Genomic DNA, 24,800 nt, shown 5'->3' on the forward strand with positions numbered 1-24,800 from the left:
ACACCTCTACCCAGACACCAGAAAGAATGCCTATTGTGTGTGGGGGGAAGCGCTGCAGTGCAGAACGGACTAGGCACGAGCAACAAATACTCTTCCTGCCCTTACTCTGAAAGCTTTGGAAACAGTGCCTCAGGAGGCCACTTTGACAGAACTGCTGGAGGAACGCATTTTCTCTCTAGGTCAAAGCTGATGTTTGGTTGCAAGGATACGGAGGATATAGCAGATGTCCCATTAAGTCCCAAAGGCCAGCTGCGATGCTGTCTTACTCTTCTCCCCCAGAAATACACCTTTTCTATACCTTCTAAAAATACACTCGGGAGGTTCCTGCCTTTTATAAATAGATAGAAAACGAACAAACAAAAATCCCTCAAAACAAACACAAACAAAAAATAAAAACAAACAAAAACCCGGAAACTTAATCTTCGTTTTACACTGCCTAAACACAATGCCATTCCCTGTCATTTAAGAGAACTCTTCTAATGGCAGTGAAGCCACGAGAATGCTACGAGCCTTTGGACTAAGAATGAGCCACCACAAGGGCACTTGACTCCTTCTACAATACCTTCTAAAGCACACGTGTGCCTTAGCAGCACCTCTCAGTAACCAGGGGAAATCTAGATCAAGGGTTCCATGCACCTGAACAAGACACCCACGGCAGCTCAAAAGCACTTCTTGGACCTCTACTTCAGGGTGCCCATGGCTAGGGAAAGACGGGTTGAGACAGCTGCTGGTGAGCGGTAAGTTACAAAAGCATCACTGGCTCAACTCCTAAGACAGGGCTCTGGAAGTGATCTTGGGCAAAGCCAACTTCAGACAGGTGGAGTTCCACCTGCCAGACCCGGAAAATGCTGTGGACCTATGCCATGGCCTGTGAAGCCACTGAGCCCGCCATCCTTGCTGTGACTCTCAGCTCGTCCTTCCTCCACAGAGCAGCCTGCCCTCAGTGTGCCCTTGCAGATACTGCTCTGCACGTTCATTTTGACCCACAATGACAACTGCTCTGCGTTCACCTGCTATGTATGACAACAGAAGGAGCATCAAGGAGAGAACAGACAACTCACAATACAAGAAGGACCATAGAAAAGAACAACAGAGGTATGGACATGAATAGACAAAAAAAGAAATCACAAAAGCGTGCAGAATCCAGAGCTCACCTTTACCTTTCGCATAGCCAGTTTCAAGGGCCCAGCCTCACTCAGGGGAGGCCACTTGCCTCCTCACTACCACCAGCAGTGAAGGCAGAAGCCGGAAACTCCCACAGGTCAACCATTCATTTTAGTCTGGAGGACACCAGTTCTCAGCACTCTGTTCTTACTTCAGAGTCAGTGCTAAGACACTTCTGTCTCTGTAAGACAGTCCTCTGCTTGTAAGCCTTTTCCAAAGGCTCCATACACAATTCACAGGGACTTCTGTGCCTGTGGAGAACAACGCCTCACAGAAAGAATGAGGGGCAAGACCCCAAATACAAACATCACCTGCGACTTCTGGTCCGAGCACTTGTTCCTTGTCAGGCTCTTTCTTATCTCTGTCTCATGCTGTTGCTTTTGCCTGTGACCCACCTTGTAAGTCTTCAGAAGAGCTTTGATGCATGCCACCTCTTCTTGCAGCTGGCCATTGCTCTTCTCCATTTTTTCCTGAGACCCACGCAGAGCAGACAGCTCTTCTTGCAGGTCGCAATTTTGTGCTTCTAGCTGCCTGCATTTTCCAGACTCCATCTCCAGCTGCTGCGAAAGTTCATTGAGCTGTGGAGAGCAATGCATAAAGGGGTAGGGCGTCAAGATGGTCTTTGTCACCTTCTGACTCGGTATTAAAAGCAAAGTAAAGGCAGGCTCGTCTTTTAAGGGAAGAACAGCTTTAAGATCTTTGCTGACAGGATTCCCCAAGTTTCCATCCTTCCTCGGTTCTTTTGCTAGGGACGCTCTTGCCCAAAATGCTCCTCTGCTCATGGGACATCAAACACACCTCTACCCAGACACCAGAAAGAATGCCTATTGTGTGTGGGGGGAAGCGCTGCAGTGCAGAACGGACTAGGCACGAGCAACAAATACTCTTCCTGCCCTTACTCTGAAAGCTTTGGAAACAGTGCCTCAGGAGGCCACTTTGACAGAACTGCTGGAGGAACGCATTTTCTCTCTAGGTCAAAGCTGATGTTTGGTTGCAAGGATACGGAGGATATAGCAGATGTCCCATTAAGTCCCAAAGGCCAGCTGCGATGCTGTCTTACTCTTCTCCCCCAGAAATACACCTTTTCTATACCTTCTAAAAATACACTCGGGAGGTTCCTGCCTTTTATAAATAGATAGAAAACGAACAAACAAAAATCCCTCAAAACAAACACAAACAAAAAATAAAAACAAACAAAAACCCGGAAACTTAATCTTCATTTTACACTGCCTAAACACAATGCCATTCCCTGTCATTTAAGAGAACTCTTCTAATGGCAGTGAAGCCACGAGAATGCTACGAGCCTTTGGACTAAGAATGAGCCACCACAAGGGCACTTGACTCCTTCTACAATACCTTCTAAAGCACACGTGTGCCTTAGCAGCACCTCTCAGTAACCAGGGGAAATCTAGATCAAGGGTTCCATGCACCTGAACAAGACACCCACGGCAGCTCAAAAGCACTTCTTGGACCTCTACTTCAGGGTGCCCATGGCTAGGGAAAGACGGGTTGAGACAGCTGCTGGTGAGCGGTAAGTTACAAAAGCATCACTGGCTCAACTCCTAAGACAGGGCTCTGGAAGTGATCTTGGGCAAAGCCAACTTCAGACAGGTGGAGTTCCACCTGCCAGACCCGGAAAATGCTGTGGACCTATGCCATGGCCTGTGAAGCCACTGAGCCCGCCATCCTTGCTGTGACTCTCAGCTCGTCCTTCCTCCACAGAGCAGCCTGCCCTCAGTGTGCCCTTGCAGATACTGCTCTGCACGTTCATTTTGACCCACAATGACAACTGCTCTGCGTTCACCTGCTATGTATGACAACAGAAGGAGCATCAAGGAGAGAACAGACAACTCACAATACAAGAAGGACCATAGAAAAGAACAACAGAGGTATGGACATGAATAGACAAAAAAAGAAATCACAAAAGCGTGCAGAATCCAGAGCTCACCTTTACCTTTCGCATAGCCAGTTTCAAGGGCCCAGCCTCACTCAGGGGAGGCCACTTGCCTCCTCACTACCACCAGCAGTGAAGGCAGAAGCCGGAAACTCCCACAGGTCAACCATTCATTTTAGTCTGGAGGACACCAGTTCTCAGCACTCTGTTCTTACTTCAGAGTCAGTGCTAAGACACTTCTGTCTCTGTAAGACAGTCCTCTGCTTGTAAGCCTTTTCCAAAGGCTCCATACACAATTCACAGGGACTTCTGTGCCTGTGGAGAACAACGCCTCACAGAAAGAATGAGGGGCAAGACCCCAAATACAAACATCACCTGCGACTTCTGGTCCGAGCACTTGTTCCTTGTCAGGCTCTTTCTTATCTCTGTCTCATGCTGTTGCTTTTGCCTGTGACCCACCTTGTAAGTCTTCAGAAGAGCTTTGATGCATGCCACCTCTTCTTGCAGCTGGCCATTGCTCTTCTCCATTTTTTCCTGAGACCCACGCAGAGCAGACAGCTCTTCTTGCAGGTCGCAATTTTGTGCTTCTAGCTGCCTGCATTTTCCAGACTCCATCTCCAGCTGCTGCGAAAGTTCATTGAGCTGTGGAGAGCAATGCATAAAGGGGTAGGGCGTCAAGATGGTCTTTGTCACCTTCTGACTCGGTATTAAAAGCAAAGTAAAGGCAGGCTCGTCTTTTAAGAGAAGAACAGCTTTAAGATCTTTGCTGACAGGATTCCCCAAGTTTCCATCCTTCCTCGGTTCTTTTGCTAGGGACGCTCTTCCCCAAACTGCTCCTCTGCTCATGGGACATCAAACACACCTCTACCCAGACACCAGAAAGAATGCCTATTGTGTGTGGGGGGAAGCGCTGCAGTGCAGAACGGACTAGGCACGAGCAGCAAATACTCTTCCTGCCCTTACTCTGAAAGCTTTGGAAACAGTGCCTCAGGAGGCCACTTTGACAGAACTGCTGGAGGAACGCATTTTCTCCCTAGGTCAAAGCTGATGTTTGGTTGCAAGGATACGGAGGATATAGCAGATGTCCCATTAAGTCCCAAAGGCCAGCTGCGATGCTGTCTTAGTCTTCTCCCCCAGAAATACACCTTTTCTATACCTTCTAAAAATACACTCGGGAGGTTCCTGCCTTTTATAAATAGATAGAAAACGAACAAACAAAAATCCCTCAAAACAAACACAAACAAAAAATAAAAACAAACAAAAACCCGGAAACTTAATCTTCATTTTACACTGCCTAAACACAATGCCATTCCCTGTCATTTAAGAGAACTCTTCTAATGGCAGTGAAGCCACGAGAATGCTACGAGCCTTTGGACTAAGAATGAGCCACCACAAGGGCACTTGACTCCTTCTACAATACCTTCTAAAGCACACGTGTGCCTTAGCAGCACCTCTCAGTAACCAGGGGAAATCTAGATCAAGGGTTCCATGCACCTGAACAAGACACCCACGGCAGCTCAAAAGCACTTCTTGGACCTCTACTTCAGGGTGCCCATGGCTAGGGAAAGACGGGTTGAGACAGCTGCTGGTGAGCGGTAAGTTACAAAAGCATCACTGGCTCAACTCCTAAGACAGGGCTCTGGAAGTGATCTTGGGCAAAGCCAACTTCAGACAGGTGGAGTTCCACCTGCCAGACCCGGAAAATGCTGTGGACCTATGCCATGGCCTGTGAAGCCACTGAGCCCGCCATCCTTGCTGTGACTCTCAGCTCGTCCTTCCTCCACAGAGCAGCCTGCCCTCAGTGTGCCCTTGCAGATACTGCTCTGCACGTTCATTTTGACCCACAATGACAACTGCTCTGCGTTCACCTGCTATGTATGACAACAGAAGGAGCATCAAGGAGAGAACAGACAACTCACAATACAAGAAGGACCATAGAAAAGAACAACAGAGGTATGGACATGAATAGACAAAAAAAGAAATCACAAAAGCGTGCAGAATCCAGAGCTCACCTTTACCTTTCGCATAGCCAGTTTCAAGGGCCCAGCCTCACTCAGGGGAGGCCACTTGCCTCCTCACTACCACCAGCAGTGAAGGCAGAAGCCGGAAACTCCCACAGGTCAACCATTCATTTTAGTCTGGAGGACACCAGTTCTCAGCACTCTGTTCTTACTTCAGAGTCAGTGCTAAGACACTTCTGTCTCTGTAAGACAGTCCTCTGCTTGTAAGCCTTTTCCAAAGGCTCCATACACAATTCACAGGGACTTCTGTGCCTGTGGAGAACAACGCCTCACAGAAAGAATGAGGGGCAAGACCCCAAATACAAACATCACCTGCGACTTCTGGTCCGAGCACTTGTTCCTTGTCAGGCTCTTTCTTATCTCTGTCTCATGCTGTTGCTTTTGCCTGTGACCCACCTTGTAAGTCTTCAGAAGAGCTTTGATGCATGCCACCTCTTCTTGCAGCTGGCCATTGCTCTTCTCCATTTTTTCCTGAGACCCACGCAGAGCAGACAGCTCTTCTTGCAGGTCGCAATTTTGTGCTTCTAGCTGCCTGCATTTTCCAGACTCCATCTCCAGCTGCTGCGAAAGTTCATTGAGCTGTGGAGAGCAATGCATAAAGGGGTAGGGCGTCAAGATGGTCTTTGTCACCTTCTGACTCGGTATTAAAAGCAAAGTAAAGGCAGGCTCGTCTTTTAAGAGAAGAACAGCTTTAAGATCTTTGCTGACAGGATTCCCCAAGTTTCCATCCTTCCTCGGTTCTTTTGCTAGGGACGCTCTTGCCCAAAATGCTCCTCTGCTCATGGGACATCAAACACACCTCTACCCAGACACCAGAAAGAATGCCTATTGTGTGTGGGGGGAAGCGCTGCAGTGCAGAACGGACTAGGCACGAGCAACAAATACTCTTCCTGCCCTTACTCTGAAAGCTTTGGAAACAGTGCCTCAGGAGGCCACTTTGACAGAACTGCTGGAGGAACGCATTTTCTCTCTAGGTCAAAGCTGATGTTTGGTTGCAAGGATACGGAGGATATAGCAGATGTCCCATTAAGTCCCAAAGGCCAGCTGCGATGCTGTCTTAGTCTTCTCCCCCAGAAATACACCTTTTCTACACCTTCTAAAAATACACTCGGGACGTTCCTGCCTTTTATAAATAGATAGAAAATGAACAAACAAAAATCCCTCAAAACAAACACAAACAAAAAATAAAAACAAACAAAAACCCGGAAACTTAATCTTCATTTTACACTGCCTAAACACAATGCCATTCCCTGTCATTTAAGAGAACTCTTCTAATGGCAGTGAAGCCACGAGAACGCTACGAGCCTTTGGACTAAGAATGAGCCACCACAAGGGCACTTGACTCCTTCTGCAATACCTGCTATGTATGACAACAGAAGGAGCATCAAGTAGAGAACAGACATCTCACAATACAAGAAGGAGCATAGAAAAGAACAACAGAGGTATGGACATTAACAGACAAAAAAAGAAACCACAAAATCCTGCAGAATCCAGAGCTCACCTTTGCTGTTAATTTATCAGCTTCACTGGCCCCTTCAGAGCAGCTGCTCATCATGTCTCTTGCAGTAGTGAACTGGGGCTCTCTTTCTCTGGCCTCATATTCTCTTAGTTTCTGCAGAGCTCCGTTCAGAAGCCTCCTTAACCTGTGCAGCAAATTAGTCAAGAAAACATTGAGGTAGGAGGTGAAGGAACTACCAGCCTGTTTCACATTCTCAGACATAAACAGCATAGAGAAGCCTTGCTTCTTCTTTAACACGCTTGACAGACCAGGAGTTACTGAGAAAAAACAGCAGTCCAGTGCCGCAGATCACTTGGAGGGTCCACCTTGCACCTGAACGGAGGAATAAATGGAGAAGGGACTTCCTGCCCTCCCAGGAGAATTGCAGGGCAACCTGCACTTGAAGTTCTTTTGGCAGCTCTGTAAAACCATAGGCACGTGTACAGAAGAGCCTTGTAAGACCTAGCGTGAGGCTTGAATTTGCTCACAGACAGTTACCCTCACCTATTTTTACATTCAGCCTCCATGAAGCTTGATTTCTACTCTATGGGATCTCTCTTTAAAGTGCTAACAAGCCATACCTGCGACATTCTCTCCGCAGTTCGCTGTTGCTTTTCATTTCCTGCTCGAGGCGCACTTCGACTGGGCATTTCAACTCGACCAGCTTCTCTTCTGTTCTCTGACACTGATGCTTTCAAAACAGAAACGATACATGGTAGAACCAGCACAGGGACAGCATCTACATGTGGTATGTGCAGATAGCCTAGGCAGAACTCGGTAGCAGTACTGGGGAAGCAGGAGTAGCAGGGCTTCCCCTTCCCTTGAACGTGCCCTGCCATAAAAGCAGGAGGGTTTCCCAGGGCTCCCCTGGTCTTTTCACCCACTACCTGCCCAGCAGGTATTCAAAGACTAAAATAGTCATTCACAGAAAGCGTTCCCATACCTGCTGGTGTGGATGCCCGTCTGCGGTTGTCTGTGCTGACTGAAAGGCAGTTACCAAGTCCTCCGGGTGATTACGAGCCTACAGAAGCACAAAAAGAAGCGAAAAGTCATGCTGCGTGCAACTTTCCTGCCTCACACCTCTCTGCCGCTCTTCCCCTCCTGCCAGTCTCAGTAGAGTACAGGGCTCATGTTCACCTCCCTCCTCCCCAGGCAGACAAGAAGAATCATTTGCTTCACAGAGGCCACAGATGAAAGCCCCTCCTTTACGCCAAGAGGAACTGCTTTATTAGCCACAGCGCGGCATGTCAGGTCGGGGCTGTGCAGCATTGTGCAAACTTGACTACCACCTCTCACGCAGGAGGAATATCTCAAGTGCAGCCTGAGATCTTCAATATCACCACTGGTCTAAAGCAGAAAATACCTAGACCAGTGCATTCCAGTGAACCCTTATTTTTTCTAGTGCTAAGAACTTCCTGGTGTTGTAGGACTTGCCGTAGTATCATGGGAAAACTCTCAAAACCAGAAAGCTGGGGAACAGACCGGCAGGATTTTCAGAGCAGCTTACAGTCAGCACAGCTGGTCAAGAACTCGGCTCCCCTAAGCTTGGCAGAAAAATCTCATCTTACTTTGTCCCCACAGAACTACTTAGCTAGGCGCAGGAGCTCACAGGGAAGAGGGAAGTTTATCACTGACTTACTGAGGCAGAGGCTTGCTGGTGTCTCTGAAGGGCTTCAATCAGTCTGCTTTGTTGCTGGATTGTGGCTTCCAATCTGTCACTTCCAGCTTTGAGTCTGAAAGAGAAATACAGGCCTTATTGGGGAACTCCACAAGAGCACACAGTTGGAAAGAACAGTGTGCAAGAACATAAGCTAAAGCAAAGGCTTCTTTCCAAATCCTGTATTAACTTTCTGTGATGTGACGAGGCAATTCCCTCGCGTTCACACAGTCCCAGAAAGCAGCGTCTCGCCCCTCTGTCTTACTACCCTGCCTACCCTTGCATGCATTCTTCCAGCTTTTGGAGAGCTCCAGTTCCAAAGGATGGCTCCAGAAAGCCTTGCACTTTCTGGGAAGAAGCTGCTGCTTCTCTCTTCTTATCCTCCAGTACAGTCTCCAGGTATTTTACCCAGACCTCAGACTCAATACACGCTTGTTCCGATGCCTCCACCTGCAAAACCAAAGGAAGAATCAATCCATGGTGGTCAGCCTAGTCTTTAGGGAGGGAAATTGACTGCTTCCACTCTCAAACCCCCATGCATGTTACTTCACTGCATTTTGTACTAACCCCTCTCCTATAGCTCTGTAGATTTTCTACAGAATTTCCTGAACGCTGGCACAAAACTCAGCCTGCTTTGTCTGCGACTCTGGCACAGACACTGCCAATGCTGGTCCCAACACAGAGACATGAAAAAAAATTTACAACCGTTGTCAGAGCACACCCAAGTGGTGCCGCACCCTCTGTGTCTCAGAGCACACCCAAGTTTTGAGAAAGCGCAAACTGCTCTGGTCAAACCTACCCCCTGGAAGGTGCCTCCTAACGCACTGCTTTGTCCCTCCAGCTTGTGAAAAGCTCCCCAAAGGGCCCGTTGTGTTGGTCACCAGCAGAGAGGGGGAAGAAGGGAAGAGAAAGGACAACCACCCTTGGATTTATCCCTATAGTGCAGCCTTTCCATACCTTAGCTTTAACCATCTCCAATTCCTCTTGCAAGCACTCTGCGTCTTTCTCAGTGTCACTGAGCTGGCTCTCAGTAGCTTCAGGTGGGGCTTCTGACACGGACAGACTTTCAGGAGCACCAGGAAGCTCAAGCTGCAGCTGTCTGTCTTGATCCTAAAGAAATGGTGTTCCGTGAGCATGACAAAGTCAGTGAGAACATGGGAATATGAGCTGTGCTTTTACTCATTAGGTTCTACAACTAGGTCAGTCTTCTGACTGAAACAAAGGATTGGAAGTGCACCACCACCAGGCACAGCTGGGGACCTCTCTCCATCTTTCTTAGCCTCAACTATCAGCAGCTCTTTGTGAGGGTTTCTGTTTCTTAAAACAGAGGGAAGGCTTAACGTTTTTTCTCTTCTTGGAACATAGCCTGAGAGACTGGGCAGGGGCTTTCTACCTACGCAAAAAGGCGGGCAGTGGAGAATGGAATCTGCAGAACTATTGTTGCCTCCAATGGCATTTCAGCAGTTGTAAAGCAGAAGCCAGACTTCGTTCTGCCAGAGCTTAAGCATGGCCTGGAATCTCCCTGCTGCTTCTGAGAACATGCTCGCGGCCAAGGAATGCACGCTGAAAGCAGAGCTGCAAGCCCTCAATGCTATTCTCTGGTATCTCTTCGTTGTTGGCGTTAAGAATTGCCACATAAAGGTTACCGGAGCACTGGTGAAGTATGGTGAAAAGCAACAGTCCACTCCCGGCCAGCCCCTTTGAGAAGCTCAGAAGATTTTAAGCAGCAGGAATAATCTTTGCTGCTTCATTATGTAGAACATGCTTTCCCTAGACTGGAACTCTAACTGAAAGGCCAGCTGCAGCGAGACCCAGTTCTCCCAGCAGTTTCACCAACCCAGCGCAAACTGAACAGCTGGGCTGGAGCACAAGTAGTTCAAGGGCCCCAGTCACAAACAAGTGGCAGAGGCAGCAACAGAGGTAAGCGAGCCCAGAGGTAAACTTGCCCCAAAGTAAGCGAGCCAAATGGGAGCCCAGTGGGTCCTTCACAGAAAGTACCTTGCGATCCCAGGGCAATTCAGCCTCTTCCTCCTGCTCTGCTCCTACAGCTGGCAGGGCACCTACAAGGGATGGACGAAGCGAGACAGTGTGAGCATTCCTGGCACTCTGCTTTTCCCTGCCAGTCAAGCCCTGCCCCCAAATACGGGAAGCGGTCTGACATCAGGCCACATTAGTTGTCCTCATCAGCTCTTCCACACTTCAGGATCCTACCTTCTCCATCCAAAGCAAGTGTGGCCAGTGCAAAGCGCTCAGTCCTCGGAGAGCAGAATCTGCTGGGGACTGCTGTGTCTTGTGCAGCGCCAGCAGAAGCTTCTCCCGTCTTTTCACAGCGTGCATGTTCTACCAGTTTCTTGCAAAGGCTACACGCAGATAGAGAGAACATACAGGCAGTCAGATCCAAAACATCCTTGCCTAGTATCCTTGCTCTTGCCTAGGACAGCAACTGACTTGGAACCAGTTCAGAACTGTCTGTGTGCGGTGTCAGTCTCCCCATGATGGTGGACCTGCTACACCACCAGGGATCTCTTTGAGGGTTTATCTAAAGGGACACTGGTAAGATCCCCACTGAAAGAAAAGGTGCCTCTTTCCTGGTCAGTGGAGCGGAACTGGGCTTAGCAACACAAGCGGGATTTCTAAGAAAGCCTTGTGGGTGGAAGTTCTCCTCTACTTCCAAATCCTCTCTTGACTTGGGAAGGTGATTTATGAGAAGACATCACCGAGCCCAGCTTCAAGAAAGGTCTGAAGATATCGTTAAGCCTTTGTGCATCTATCACAAAGGGTGACAAATCAGCACGGACACTCTGACAACTCAGCCGCTCTAACAGTGACGTACAAAACACTCACTCAGAATGTCCCGACCGGAGAGCATAATCCACAGCCGTATCGCAAGCAATGTTGGCACCGTAGGAAAGAAGTAGCTCTATTACATCCGTTTCCCCAGCAGAAGCGGCAAGCATAAGAGCAGTCCTAAAGCATCCAAAAGATGGTATGAAACATAGCAGCATTTGCAGGCTCTGTGTTGTTGTTATTCTAATCCCTGTTTCCTCCCCAAACAATTCCCTCCCCGATTCCTACAAGCACAGGGAAAGCAAAGCCACACACAGGGGAGTGCTGGAGGACTGAGGCTGGAAGGCACCTCCAGACAGCTCCTGGCCAGCCGCCTCCCCAGAGCAGACTCAGCCACGAGGCCAGAGCACGTTGCTCAAGGCTTCTTCCACTCTGCTCTTCAAAGCCTCATAGGATGGAGGCTGCTCAAACCCCTGGTGCCACCTGCTCCCCTGATTAACCTTCCTCATGCTGAGAGGGTTTCTCCTAAGCAGCTGTGGGAAGGCCTCTTGTTTCACTTGGTGCCCATTGTCCCTTGGACAACACTGACTCTCCTTCTCCTGTTCATTCCAGTGACAATGCTAAGGAGAGCCACATGCACTTTGGAGCAATGCCTCACCTTCCAAAGAAATTTCGAGCACACACATTCGCTCCTTTTTGAAGAAGAAACTTTACCATCTCTTTATGATGGCTGGAGATGGCAAGAAGAAGCGGGGTATTTCTCTCCTGAAAGGATAAAGAATCCCCGTCAGAACAACCCAGACGAATTAAGTGCCTTTCCCAAAGAGCAGTGCTGCCCAGATTCAAAACTTACACAGTCCTTTGCTTCAAGGTGTGCACCATGCTCAACTAACATCTCTGCTACAGACGTGTTAGGAGCTGCGGCAGCCAGGTGAAGGGCAGACTTGCCTCTGTAACCTTCCAGGTTTGGGTCGGCACGGTGCTCTAGCAGAATCGCCACGCATTCTTCATGCTGGCTCTCCACTGCCTGCAAACAACACAAAGAAAAGGAAGGACTTGTGCCGTGTTTCACTCTGTCACAGCTACAGCAGCTTCCCAGTGCTGGAAGATAAGAGCGTCTTCCGAGATGAGCTAGTGTACGCCTATTACGTGCCGATTACAACTTTCATGTTTCTCTACAGGTCGGTGTGAAGAATGCGGCAAGACACTTGTCATTGGAAGCACAATTGATAAAGCCCCACTTAGAGCAGAGTAACGTGTTCCATATACCATCATGAGTGGCGATCTGCCAGTGTTGTCAAAAAGGTTCAGCAGGCACTTCTCTTGCACCAGGAATCGAACAACGTCTGCATGGCCGTTCGCACAAGCAAGGTGCAGCGGTGTCCTAAAACCAAAATAAATTAGCTTTCCACAGGCAGGCAATGCCCCAAATCACTTCTGGCTGTGGAACACGCGCAGGGCCACAAGTCTCCACTTGCCAATGCCAAGCAGAACGTAAGCTTTGGAGGCTGTGGAACTCCATGAAGAGTGCGAAGTCAGTGTAAGTCTCCAAGTTTTTCCACAATCACTCGAGCGGCAGAAGGGCACTGAATGCCCTGACGCTGATCACCCACAGGACAGGAGAGAACTGCTAATGCCCGAGCGGCTGCTAAACAACCCCACAGGGAGAGGACAGGGCAGTGGCGGTCGGCAGCACACCCTTCAAGCAGCGCTCGAGCCGCCCCAGCAATTCCAAGCAAAGCTGGATTGTTCCCCTCTGCCAGCTGAGAGGGAAAAGCCCTCTCAGTGACCAGCTCTTGAAGGGAATGACGACACGGGCTCCAAGATAGTCGAGAAATGGAGACCCTTTATTGTCCCAATGCCAGATCTTACATAGTTTTTCTGAGCCCCTCCACGCGCTGCACGTGGCTGGCAAACATAGTTACAGACTTCTGGTTGGTGCATTCCTTTTGATCACGCGTAGCCCTCTATAGGCCCGTCCGAGCCTAACAACTCCTCCTTAGTGGTTCCCACTTTCTCTTACTCTAGCCTGGTTACCACTCTATGCCTCTGAGTAACCTTCTTCTTAACCCGTCGCGCACTGCTGTATCAATCAGATCCAGTTTGTCACTGAACGGGTCACACCCATAAGCTCTGACCCAGGGTTCCAGAGGAGGCGGTGCCCTTGCTGCCGTGCTCCTGACTCTGCCCTGGGCTTCAGCCGTCTCTCTGCACGGGGCTGAAGGTTTTGCCAAGGGCTGGTAGGAGCATGTGCTCCCGACTATGTCCAGTGCCACTGACTTCAGGGCGAGAGGCTGCCTGGCCGGACAACGCCCAGCCTCAGCCCTCCATCGCCTCAGCTCTTGCTGACACCTGCTGCAGAAGGAGGGTTGGTGCCAGAGCCGCGTACGCAGCGGCACCAGGCTGAAGCTCGCACGCCACGGGAGAGCGATCCCACCCCAAGCCTTTAAGCGCACCCCCCAGCCCCTCACCGCTTTGCCTGGTCTCGACGGTTTTTGCCTCGTTTCTTCAGCCACCAGTGCCGCCTCAGCCGGGCCAGGTCGCCACGGGCGGCCGCGCGGTGCAGCCCGTGCAGGCCCTCCTCTGGCAGCTGGTGGGCATCGCTGTCTCTGGACAGGGAAGTGCTGCTGGGCATCGGATGCTCCTGGCCCCGGTGGAGGAGCCCCAGGAGCCTCTGCATGCTGCAGCAAGGATGTGGGCACAAGCCCACCTGGGGCCACCAGAGCCCTGCGGGCCCTGCTTGGGTCCGACACGGACAGGCGCAGGGGCAGGGGAGCCGAGCCCCGAGCAGCGGCTGTGGCCTGGTGCTCCCAGGCAGGGCAGGGACGCACCGAGGCTCCCAGCCAGGGCAGCGCTGTTGCTCCCACAGCAGAGGCAACAGCACTGAGCACTCCTGCTGGCAGGGGTGCACATACACTGCGTCTCAGCGATGGTGGCACATTGTGTCACAATGGGCATCACCAGGGGCGTCACAAGTGTCCTCTTAAGTTGGAGGGCCACACCCCCCCACAGTCCAGCAGTGACTGCGGCACTTTCTGGCTCCTGCCTTAAGAGCTCTTTGTGCCTCAGTTGACGTTCTTCCGCAGCGTGGATGGGGATCTCGGGCCATGCGATGGGGCAGGGCTCCTCAGGAGGCATCGAGAACGTGCCTGGCTGGCAGGGGCACTGCATTACTTCCCTGTGGCCATGGTTGAGCTGGCACCTGCCCCAGTTGTACTGGGTCTGTCTGGGATGGAGTTAACATTCCCTGCGGCAGCCCATATACTGTTGTTCTCTGCACTGGTACAGAATCATAGAATCATAGAATCATTAAGGCTGGAAGAGACCTTCAAGATCACTGGTCCAACCATCACCCTACTACCAATGTCACTCACTAACCCACGTCCCTAAGCGCCAGGTCCAACCTTTCCTTGAACACCTCCAGGGACGGTGACGCCACCACCTCCCTGGGCAACCAGCTCCAATGTCTGACTGCTCTTTCTGAGAAGAAATGTCTCCTCATTTATAACCTTATCCTCCCCTGGTGCAACTTGAGGCCATTCCCTCCAATCCTGTCACTAGTTACCTGAGAGAAGAGGTGGACCCCCAGCTCCCCACACCTTCCTTTCAGGTAGTTGTAGACAGCAATAAGGTCTCCCCTGAGGTCTCTCCAGCTTTATAGCCCTTTTCTGGACACGTTCCAGGGCCTTGATGTCCTTCTTGCACTGAGGAGCCCAAAGCTGAACACAGTACTCAAGGTGCAGCCTCACCAGAGCAGAGTACAGGGGAAAAATCACCTCCCTGGTGCTGCTGGCTACACTTTTCCTGATACAAGCCAGGATGCCGTTGGCCTTCTTGGACACCTGGGCACACTGCTGGCTCACGTTCAGGCGAGCATCGACCAACACCCCCAGATCCTTTTCCTCTGCACAGCTCTTGAGCCACTCTCCCCCAAGCCTGTAGCAAGAGTCTTTTTGTAGCAAGAGTCACTGATGAGCAAGAGTCATTTGCAGGTTCCCTTTAGATGTTCTGTGTGTAGCCTGTGGTATTTCCTTCACTAACTTCTGAAATGCTTGTAGTTGGAGGTGAAAACGTGTTCCTTCCTTAAGCATTCCCCTCTTATTGTGCGTTTCCCTATTTTCACAGCTGAACATTATTACTGATCAGATGAAGGTGGAGCAGACGAAGTCCCAGTCCAGAAAACAAGCCATAGTTCTACCAAGATGGCAGTAGACTGCGAGCACTTGCCTTCTGCCCTGTAATTCGGGCAGTTTCCAGGCAGTGAGCAAGAGCAGTCATTGGCCCCGCCATGCTGGCATGAATGCGGCGGTTCTGTGCAGATAACAGCCTGCCTTTAATTCCAAGTTCTGTCACCCTCCTTGGTATTTAACAAACCATGTCATGTAGTGCAGGTCTTTGTCTTCTTCTCCCTTCGGGGCTTTGCTTCTCCCCTCCCCTACTCATTTGACCGTTCCCTCTAATTCCCGCCGCTGGCAGGGGCACAGCATTACTTCCGCATGGCTGTGGTTGATCTGGCAGCTGTCCTAGCTCACCCCGACACTCTCCCGGGCACAGGGCAGCACCGTACCCACATCCAGGGACAGGTCCCCCCTGACGTCCAGCTCCTGCGGGGCCATTCTTCACTTGTGCTGCCACAGTGCTGTCGCTGGGTTGGTGACAGCGGCTGAAGGTGTCCCCGTGCTCCAGACCGTCTGGGTGCAGAGGGCCCTCCCCGAATTTGCCAGAGGAATGGCAGAAGATCTCTTCCTATAGGAGTATTGGGTTTACATAGCAAGGTTTTATTTGCAGGGTGCTGCAGGGGTAGCCTCTGTGAGAAGAGTCCAGAAGATGCCCATGTTAGATAAGGGCCAGATTCCGTTGGCTCCAAAGGGACCTGATGCTGGCCAGAGATGAGCCAAAAATTGCTGTTTGTGCATCTGTGAAAGCATATTTAAGAAAGGGAAGACAAACAAACAAAACTGTGGAACAACAGCAGCTGGGAGAGTAAGAAGAAAAGGTTAAAAAGTTCTACTCTGATGAATACAACTTACTTCATCCCGACGGCCACCCGGACGACCACCAGAGAGTAATACGCAAGCGCAGAAGGAGTGATAAGATAATTAGCATACAAAGCGGGTCTAGGTGGAGCTAGGAAATGAATATGCATAGATCTGTTGTGACACTTAATGCATATGTAATATTTTAGGAGATAAAAAAGAACTGAGTGAACAAATCGGACGAAGTTAGATTTGGGCAGGCATGCCCTTAACTTCCGGCGGCTAATAAAAGCACCTTCACATAATCACTTTGTGGATTATGTGTCTTTATGAAAGCTAACGTACAGACACCAAGCTCAGTGCAGAAGGAGGGCAGGAGGTGCTGCAGGTGCCAGAGCTGAAGTTCCCCTGTGGCCTATGGAGAGGCCCCTGGTGGAGCAGGCTGTCCCCCTGCAGCCCATGGGTCCCACACGGAGCAGATCTCCACGCTGCAGCCCGTGGAGGAGCCCCCGGTGGAGCAGGTGGATGTGGCCTGGAGGAGGCTGCGGCCCATGGAGAGCCCCCGCAGGAGCAGGCCCCGGGCCAGAGCTGCAGCCCGTGGAGAGGAGCCCATGCAGGAGCAGGGGGTCTGGGGGGAGCTGCTGCCCGTGGGGGACTTGTGCTGGAGCAGTTTGCTCCTGGGGGATGGACCCCATGGTACGGACCCACGTTGGAGCAGTTCTTGAAGAGCTGCTGCCTGTGGGCAGCCCCCGCAGGCTCATTTTGGGAAGGACGGCATCCTGTGGGAGGAACCCCACGTGGAGCAGAGGCAGAGAGTGACTATGCAATTATAGGCATATTTACTGACGTAATGTTGACCAGGTATACAAGAGGGATTTTAGGAGGAGAACGTACAAGGAAAAAGCAGCACCTTGCTCTCACTCCAAAACCCAGTCTGGACATACCTTTGCAGGTCATTTTCTAGAGCTATTCTAAGCTTTTGTTCCTCCAGATAGTAGCGCTTGTACCTTTCCAGTTTTGCCTGAATGGACTCATTTGGAAAAGTATGCTCTTGTGGTGTCTTTTTCCCTCCATCCTCCTCTTCAGAGTCAGCATCTCTGCTTCTGTGCTTTAGCTTCCTTCTTAGCAAAGCACAAGGAGTGGATCTCGTCAGTTCTTGCATGTCTGGGGAGGCTGCCCGTGTCTGAAGCAAATAATGGAATTTCCTTTGGGAATTGAAATCAGTTCTCAACACATTACAATCCCACTTTTAGCAAACATTTTTCACTTTCTTATGGTTTATAATTTGTGAACAGTTGAAGTTTTTTTTTTTTTTTTATAAGCTAAAAATGTAGCTAAACTTAACAAATCCAATTATGATGTACTTGGATCCACAATAACACACTTAAGAGTCCTTTTTGATAATTGTATATAGATGTAATATGCACAGGCCTACCTGAGTTTTTTCTAAACTGTCGTTAATACAATGAATCTATGTGGTTCTGAATATGCTAGGGTCTTCTCTTACACAAAAATCTCTTACTGTATTGAAAGCAAAGAAACATTTCTTGTTCCTCACTTAGAGGAAGCTTAAAGACATCCATTCTGCTTTGTCAACAGAAAGGTAGCTGTTAATCTTGCTGAGGATTAACAGACTGTGTGCATGGGATACAGTGCCATGGTGTTAGAGTGGACTGGGAACAAGCAAAACCGCTGCTGCACTCAGCATATCCACGGGCTACACAGGGTTCTCTCTATGAGTGGCACACCAGGAGCACCACCACAGCTCCAGCTCTCCACCTAGACAGAGCTGAAGCTGTTACAGTCTCTACCTGCAGCATGCATGTAACTACCTCATTCTCTTCAAAGACCCAGGGCATGCAATGCAGAAAAACACAAACTGCCCAGATAGCTTTTCTGAGTTGTACCCCCCCCCCATAAACGCAGGAGTTGCAAAGCAGGTGTAGCAAATCACCAGATGATGAGCAGCACATAGTTATCAGCCCAGCAAGTCTTTACTGCAGTTTTTACTTGTTGGTAAACAAAATACACGCTGTCATTGTGTACTGGGGGAGGATAAAGACTGGAAACAGAGAATTTGACTGCCATTATGTACCTCAGATCTACGCAAGACTGTGAGCTAAATTAGCTAGCTGTAGCGAATCACGTCAAAGGAAAGTTAGTCATTCAATGGACTAACTCAAGCGCCAAAGCTTACACAACACTTAAGCCCTATTTGGAAATCTTCCTGTGGTACATGCATCTTGTACTGGGTATCAGAACAGGAATGAATCGCCTCATGCAGCCACGAATAGAAACAGCATTTACTAGATGGTGCTCAGAGAAAGCTACAGATTAGCTAAGTAGAACGCATTGAGAGGATGAAGAAATACATCATGAAATACCAGTATCTAATAAATAAATAAATATAATTATCTAAAAGAAATTAAAAACAGAAATGGATTGAAACTAATTTTAAATTTAGTATCTTCAGCATCATCCATACAAAGAGACTAAAGACATAATATTAACAAAAAGGGGAAAAAAACACAAATACAGAAACCTGATAGTTGGTTTAGTAACAGCTTCTAGTAATTCATTTTGCAACCTTTTCAGCTAATAATGAACTGTTCCTGTTGTGCCTAAATGGCTATCTGTATTCACAGGCCCCATCAGAAGACCCTAACTTCAAAGCATAAAACTGTAAATTTCAGCCCAACTACCTACCACGGTCCTTACCCATTAGAGCTGCCTCTGCAATCAGTTTTTATTGATCCCATTCTGAAACACGCGATATTTGGCAGGGAGCATAGTGCCTCTGTCTCTGCTGGGGACTATGCTGCAAACCAGATGCTTTTATGGCTGAGCATGCTGCCACTTGAAAAAGAACTTGAGAAAAAACACTTCCTCCAGGGAAGAGCACTGGGATGGATTGTGTTTACTCTATATTACCATCTCATAAATAAAATTCTACCAATTCTTCTAAGGTATCTGGAAGAAAACAGATACACCTAGCTAAAAATGCATTTTGTTCTCCATTTCTCCATTAAATGGTTGTGCTAATTAAGGAGATGCTCTCAAAATAGCTGCTCATAGAATTATGTTTTACAAGCTGGATTTACTTGGCTGAAGTTTCAACAAAAGTTTTTTTTTTTTTAATTATTATTATTTTAGCTCTTCCTTCTACAGATCAGGTCTGAAACAACAGAGCACTGCTAATAAGCAACTGATAGAAGTGGCTGGTACATCAACCAGTTTGGTCAAAGAGAGCAATACTGCCAGAAGCAAATACGCTTGATAAAACCGTGAAGACTCATCCTAGAAAGGAAAATTAAGGCTTTAATAGCTATACTGTTATTAGTGATGAAAGAGAAGAAAGTATTTCAGAGGGCTGTATCTCCTCCCCTGGAAGTGGTACTATACTAAATATTTTCACTGCTAACGATAAGAAAATATGCACGCTATAATTAGGTTTTGATTGCCATCTCTTCACTTTTCACACACTCAGACGCACGAAGCAGCTCGTAAGCACAGGGAGGAGTGCTGCCAGGCTTGGCCACCTTGGGTAACGTCCCCCGAGACAGATGACGTCGCACCAACCGTACCACGGCACTACTCACAACTTACACTTTCTTACTGCAAGGTTTCGCCACTCTTCCCTACCTATTACTGAAGAAGATCCCCCAACCCCCTCTCCTTACACTGTGACATGCTCATTAAGCTCATCAGCGGCCCCACAATTAACCCCCTCCGCACGCCGCTGCCGCAGCAGCCGTTGAGCGGAGCCCCCGCGGCGCTATCACAAAATGGAGGCGGCCGCGGCCGGGCTGCGCATGCGGAGAGCCGCCCCGCGGCGGGCGGGCAGGGCGCGGAGCCGGGGGAAGCGCCGCCGGTTGCCTGTCCCTAAATGCCGCCCCCCCACCTCGGCATGAAGAAGATTTTCGGCTTCGGGAGGAAGAGGAAGGGGCAGACGCCGCCTCCCGGGGGCGGACAGGTCCCCCCTGACATCCAGCTCCTGCGGGGCCATTCTTCACTTGTGCTGCCACAGTGCTGTCGCTGGGTTGGTGACAGCGGCTGAAGGTGTCCCCGTGCTCCAGACCGTCTGGGTGCAGAGGGCCCTCCCAGAATTTGCCAGAGGAATGGCAGAAGATCTCTTCCTATAGGAGTATTGGGTTTACATAGCAAGGTTTTATCTGCAGGGCGCTGCAGGGGTAGCCTCTGTGAGAAGAGTCCAGAAGATGCCCATGTTAGATAAGGGCCAGATTCCGCTGGCTCCAAAGGGACCTGATGCTGGCCAGAGATGAGCCAAAAATTGCTGTTTGTGCATCTGTGAAAGCATATTTAAGAAAGGGAAGACAAACAAACAAACAAAACTGTGGAACAACATCAGCTGGGAGAGGGAGGAGTGAGAACCAGCCCTGCAGACACCAAGCTCAGTGCAGAAAGAGGGCAGGAGGTGCTGCAGGTGCCAGAGCTGAAGTTCCCCTGCGGCCTGTGGAGAGAGGCCCCCGATGGAGCAGGCTGTTCCCCTGCAGCCCATGGGTCCCACACGGAGCAGATCTCCACGCTGCAGCCCGTGGAGGAGCCCCCGGTGGAGCAGGTGGATGTGGCCTGGAGGAGGCTGCGGCCCATGGAGAGCCCCCGCAGGAGCAGGCCCCGGGCCGGAGCTGCAGCCCGTGGAGAGGAGCCCACGCAGGAGCAGGGGTTCTGGGGGGAGCTGCCGCCCGTGTGGGACTCGTGCTGGAGAAGTTTGCTCCTGACGGACGGACCCCATGGTACGGAGCCATGTGGGAGCAGTTCTTGAAGAGTTGCTGCCTGTGGGCAGCAGTCCTGCTCAGTTCTGGAAGGATGGCATCTCATGGGAGGGACCCCACGTGGAGCTGGGGCAGAGAGTGACCGTGAAGGAGCGGTGGAGACAAAGCATCAGGGACTTGGTTCATGGAAGAAGACTATAACTCAACACAAATAAGTTATAAAGTAGGTATGTGGTTTATCTTGGCGCCGGTCACATGCGGGATAGCCCCCAAAGGCACGCGCACCTTAACGCGGCAACTTGCTTTGGTTATATGCAGTAAAAAGTTACATATGCATGAAGTTTCCCAATACGCTTATGCGTATGCCTAACCTATCCCCGCTTTGTATTAAAATTAGCTCCAAGAAGTCATTTCCATAAACTCCTCCCATCTGCGCCTGCGCAGTGCCTTCTGGTGGTGGTCGTCGGGGGGTCGTGGGAATGAAGTCCGATAACTCCTCTTCATCACCACTAGTTGACCCCGTGCCTTTGTACAGACTCAGCTGCCCCTTGGCTCTTGTCCAAACCACAAGGTCGGTCTCAGCTGGTTTTTGAGACAGGTTCCCCATTTTTGTCAGGAAACATCTTCTGTGAGGGGCCCCAAGACTCCTTGTTTCGATTAATTTGCACAGCAGTAAGCAAAGACACGCAGCAATATCTATTTTAAAGCGATTAAGCAAGCCCCCTTTCTTTCATTCCTGGCTTTAATAATTACAATTGTTTTATTTAGAAATCATTAATACGATCAAGCAAGCCCCCGATCTTCTATCCCTGGCTTCAGTCCCCCCTTTCTAGAAGATTAGTAAATTCTTTTACTCGCAGCAAAGATTCCCAACTTGGTACTGATCACTTAATGCCATACCATGGACGTGCAACAAAGAAGTCAGCATGGCTATGCGGTATAACATTCTCCAGTTCCAGAGTAGTATAATTACATACAATACAAGACTCATACCAACTAAGGTCAATATGACTATGATCGGGTGACACAATGTATTGAGAATGCCATTTGCCGTTGGTGACCACCCGAAGATTGTGTCCCACCAGTGATGACCAGCACCTTGTTTATATTGTATTGTTAGACTTGATCAACTGGTGGGATACCACTGGTGCCAAATATAAAAATCACACCCGACAATTCTAACAAAGTTACAGATACAAAAGTTAGAATGATTTTTGCTAGGGAGAGTAATATTCTCCTTATCTACTTCTGCAAAAGCACAAGCAGTTCTTAAACACACACAGCCTTGACCAATAAATAAGCACAGTCTTTTGACTAGTATTTGGATGAATTTCAAAGTGGAAAACACCTTGCTCAGTGTCAAGACATACGTCCTGAGCGTCAAGTGTGTTGCTTTCACAGATAAATCCTTTAATCATTAATCATTAACATGATTAAGCAAGCCCCCATTCTTCTATCCCTGGCTTCAGACTGACCGCAGCCCCCATTCCCCCGTGCCGCTCAGGGGGAGGAGGTGGAAGAGGTTGGGTGGGACGAAGTTGGCTTTGGTTTCTTTCCTTTGTTTCTCACTTCTCTGGCTTGTTAGTAAGTAATAGCCAATAGATTTTACTAATTTCCATACTCTGAGTTTGTTTTGCCCTTCACAATAACTGTTGAGTGAACTCCCTGTTCTTGTCTCAACCCTTGAGCCCTTTTCATCGTATTTTCTCCCCCTTTTCCCTTTGAGGAGTGGGAGTGAGTGAGCGGTTGTGATGGAGCTCAGCTGCCCACCTGAGTAAAACCACCACAGAGGTGTGTCCCACAGTCACTCCATAGGCAAACAAGGGGTCTTGCAAAGTAACTCCTTCACAGGGAATGAGAACTTCCCCCTGCCCCCTTCTTTTGCTCCCTCCGTAGAGGTTTGCAGTCCAAGGCAGTCGCGTGCTGTTGCGGAGAGTGGATCGCGGCGGGCAGGCGATTTTCCGCATCGAGGCCGCTGGAGGCAGTCAAGGGAGCCGCAAGGACCCAGCAAGTTGACTCCACGCCTCAAGACTTCCTCCAACAAGAAGGAAAGAAGGGTAATGGTTGTAGGCGACTCCCTTCTGAAGGGAACAGAGGGCCCCATATGTCAGCTCGACCCTACCCGTAGGGAAGTCTGCAGCCTACCTGGGGCTCGGGTCAAGGACATTACCAGGAAACTTCCTGACCTCGTTAGCCCCCCTCCGATTATTACCCATTAGTGGGAATTCAGGGTGGCAGTGATGAAATTGCTGAGAGAAGCCTGGAGACTATCAAAAGGGACTTCAGGGGATTGGGGCAATTGCTGGATGGAGTGGGTGCGCAGGTGGTGTTTTCCTCTGCCTTCAGCCCTCCCTGAATTTGCCAGATGAGTGGCAGAAGATCTCTTTATACGGGGGAGCCCGGGTCTTCTTCCCAGGAGAACATCTTGCTCAGAGGATGCTGGTTTGAAGCCTACAAATCATTTCCCCTGCATTCAGAAATCTGGCCGCAGCATTAAAGCTCTCTGCCAGCCTCATGGACAGTGTGGTTGAGGTCCCCCGCTTGTCGTGGGCTATCCCTTTTGCAAGGGAACCATTTCCAGCCACAAGAGGCAAATGGCACCTCTGTCTTTGTGTATTCTCCCTTTTTCCATCCCAAGCCCTTGTCCCTAGTTCACCCAGGAGTTTCCCTTGGTACTGTGTAACTCACAGGACACATCTGCAAGAGGGTTGGTCTGCTTCCCACAACGGAAATAATACATTTGATGTTCACAGGATGCTCCTGGTCAGTAAGAGAGACGAGCAGAAGGAATCAGAGGGAACAGTCACATGGGCATGGGAGAGGAGAAGCAAAGTCCGTAAGGGAGAAGGGAACAGACAAAGACCCACACTACGTGACATGGTTTATTAAATGCCAAGGCGGGCGACAGAACTTGGAATTAAAGGCAGGCTGTTATCTGCACAGAACCGCTGCGTTCTTGCCAGCGTGGTGGGGGCAATGGCTGCTTTTGCTCACGGCCTGGAAACTGCCCGAATTACGGGGCAGAAGGCAAGTGTTGGCAGTCATCTTCCATCTTGGTAGAACTATGGCTTGTTTTCTGGACTGGGACTTTGTCTGCTCCGCCTTCATCTGATCAGTAATGATATCCAACTGTGAAAACAGGGAAACACACAATAAGAAGAAAATGCACAAGGCAGGAACACCTTTTCACCTCCAATTACCAGTATTCCAGAAGTTAGTGAAGGAAATACCACAGGCTACACACAGAACGTTGTGAGGGAACCTGCAAATGACTCTTGCTCATCAGTGTTAGACTCTAGTCCTCTGCAGCCCTCTTCATCCTCAAGTGTCCCTACTCTCTAAGCATTCAAACTGGGCATTCTTTGGAACACTACTCCTAAAATACAGCTTCCGCATTCACCTTGAAAACGTTGAAAAGGATCTGCCTTTGAAAAGGCAAACATCTTCTTGCTGCAACCAGGCCCTAACGCAGCCTTCAGTGCGGCATGTCTTTGTCTGGTGCCTGTTCTCCTATTACCATTTGTACGGTTATTTTGTCTATTCTCCCTTTCTTTCCCTTCACTCTTTCCCTTACGGCTTTGCAGAAGAAGAAGGGCACTCTGTATTTTGCACACCCCGCAATGACCAGAGGTCTTCAGCCCGCCCCCATACAGTTGTGTACTCTTCTGATGCTTAGCAGTTGTTTTAGCATAAAGAAGGTGTGTTTTGGAACCACAAAGGGATTCTAACTTGAGGCTCAGAAGCGTAAGCTTGCTCACAGATATGCTTTAAGAGGGGTTGAGAATAACATGTATGAATGCTGACCTTAGCCACGCAGGCTTCAGTGGTGCTTCTGGTGGAGCTGAGCTTTGACTTCAGCTAGTTTCTGACGAGTTCTGAAAAATTCAGAGAGATTGAATCAGCAGATTCAGAGATTCTGCTCTCTAGAAGGCCCATATTATTCAAGCATTCATGTTTGCAGACAGGACAATAGGACAGGCAATTTCGCTTCTCTGCCTTATATCGCAGAGAACGTTACAATGAGGAACACATTATCAGAGTGGCCAGAAGACCACATGTTAAGACGATGC

General features: G+C 49.5%; 1 protein-coding gene across 3 annotated transcripts; it reads right to left on the reverse strand.

Moving 5' to 3' along the window:
- Window positions 1-434: 434 nt before the first annotated feature.
- LOC310890883 (uncharacterized protein) lies at window positions 435-20,079 on the reverse strand. Of its 3 annotated transcripts, XM_083853197.1 has the most exons (15): window positions 18,716-18,826; window positions 16,942-17,202; window positions 12,291-12,405; window positions 11,875-12,048; window positions 11,680-11,786; window positions 11,079-11,201; window positions 10,446-10,594; window positions 10,233-10,294; window positions 9,192-9,344; window positions 8,512-8,684; window positions 8,217-8,310; window positions 7,521-7,598; window positions 7,159-7,268; window positions 6,581-6,722; window positions 435-5,658 (listed from the first exon to the last, which is right to left on the reverse strand). In XM_083853197.1, exons 1-15 carry the CDS (start codon window positions 18,754-18,756, stop codon window positions 5,314-5,316), a joined length of 2,127 nt encoding a protein of 708 aa, XP_083709323.1. In that variant the 5' UTR covers window positions 18,757-18,826; the 3' UTR covers window positions 435-5,313. The 3 variants fall into 3 exon arrangements, with proteins under 3 accessions (XP_083709323.1, XP_083709324.1, XP_083709325.1); XM_083853198.1 differs by lacking the exons at window positions 16,942-17,202; window positions 18,716-18,826 and adding an exon at window positions 19,604-20,079; XM_083853199.1 differs by lacking the exons at window positions 16,942-17,202; window positions 18,716-18,826 and adding an exon at window positions 14,587-15,153.
- Window positions 20,080-24,800: the final 4,721 nt, after the last annotated feature.

The sequence above is a fragment of the Anser anser genome (assembly GCF_964211835.1).
Source record: "Anser anser genome assembly, contig: HAP1_SCAFFOLD_232, whole genome shotgun sequence".
NCBI lineage: Eukaryota > Metazoa > Chordata > Aves > Anseriformes > Anatidae > Anser > Anser anser.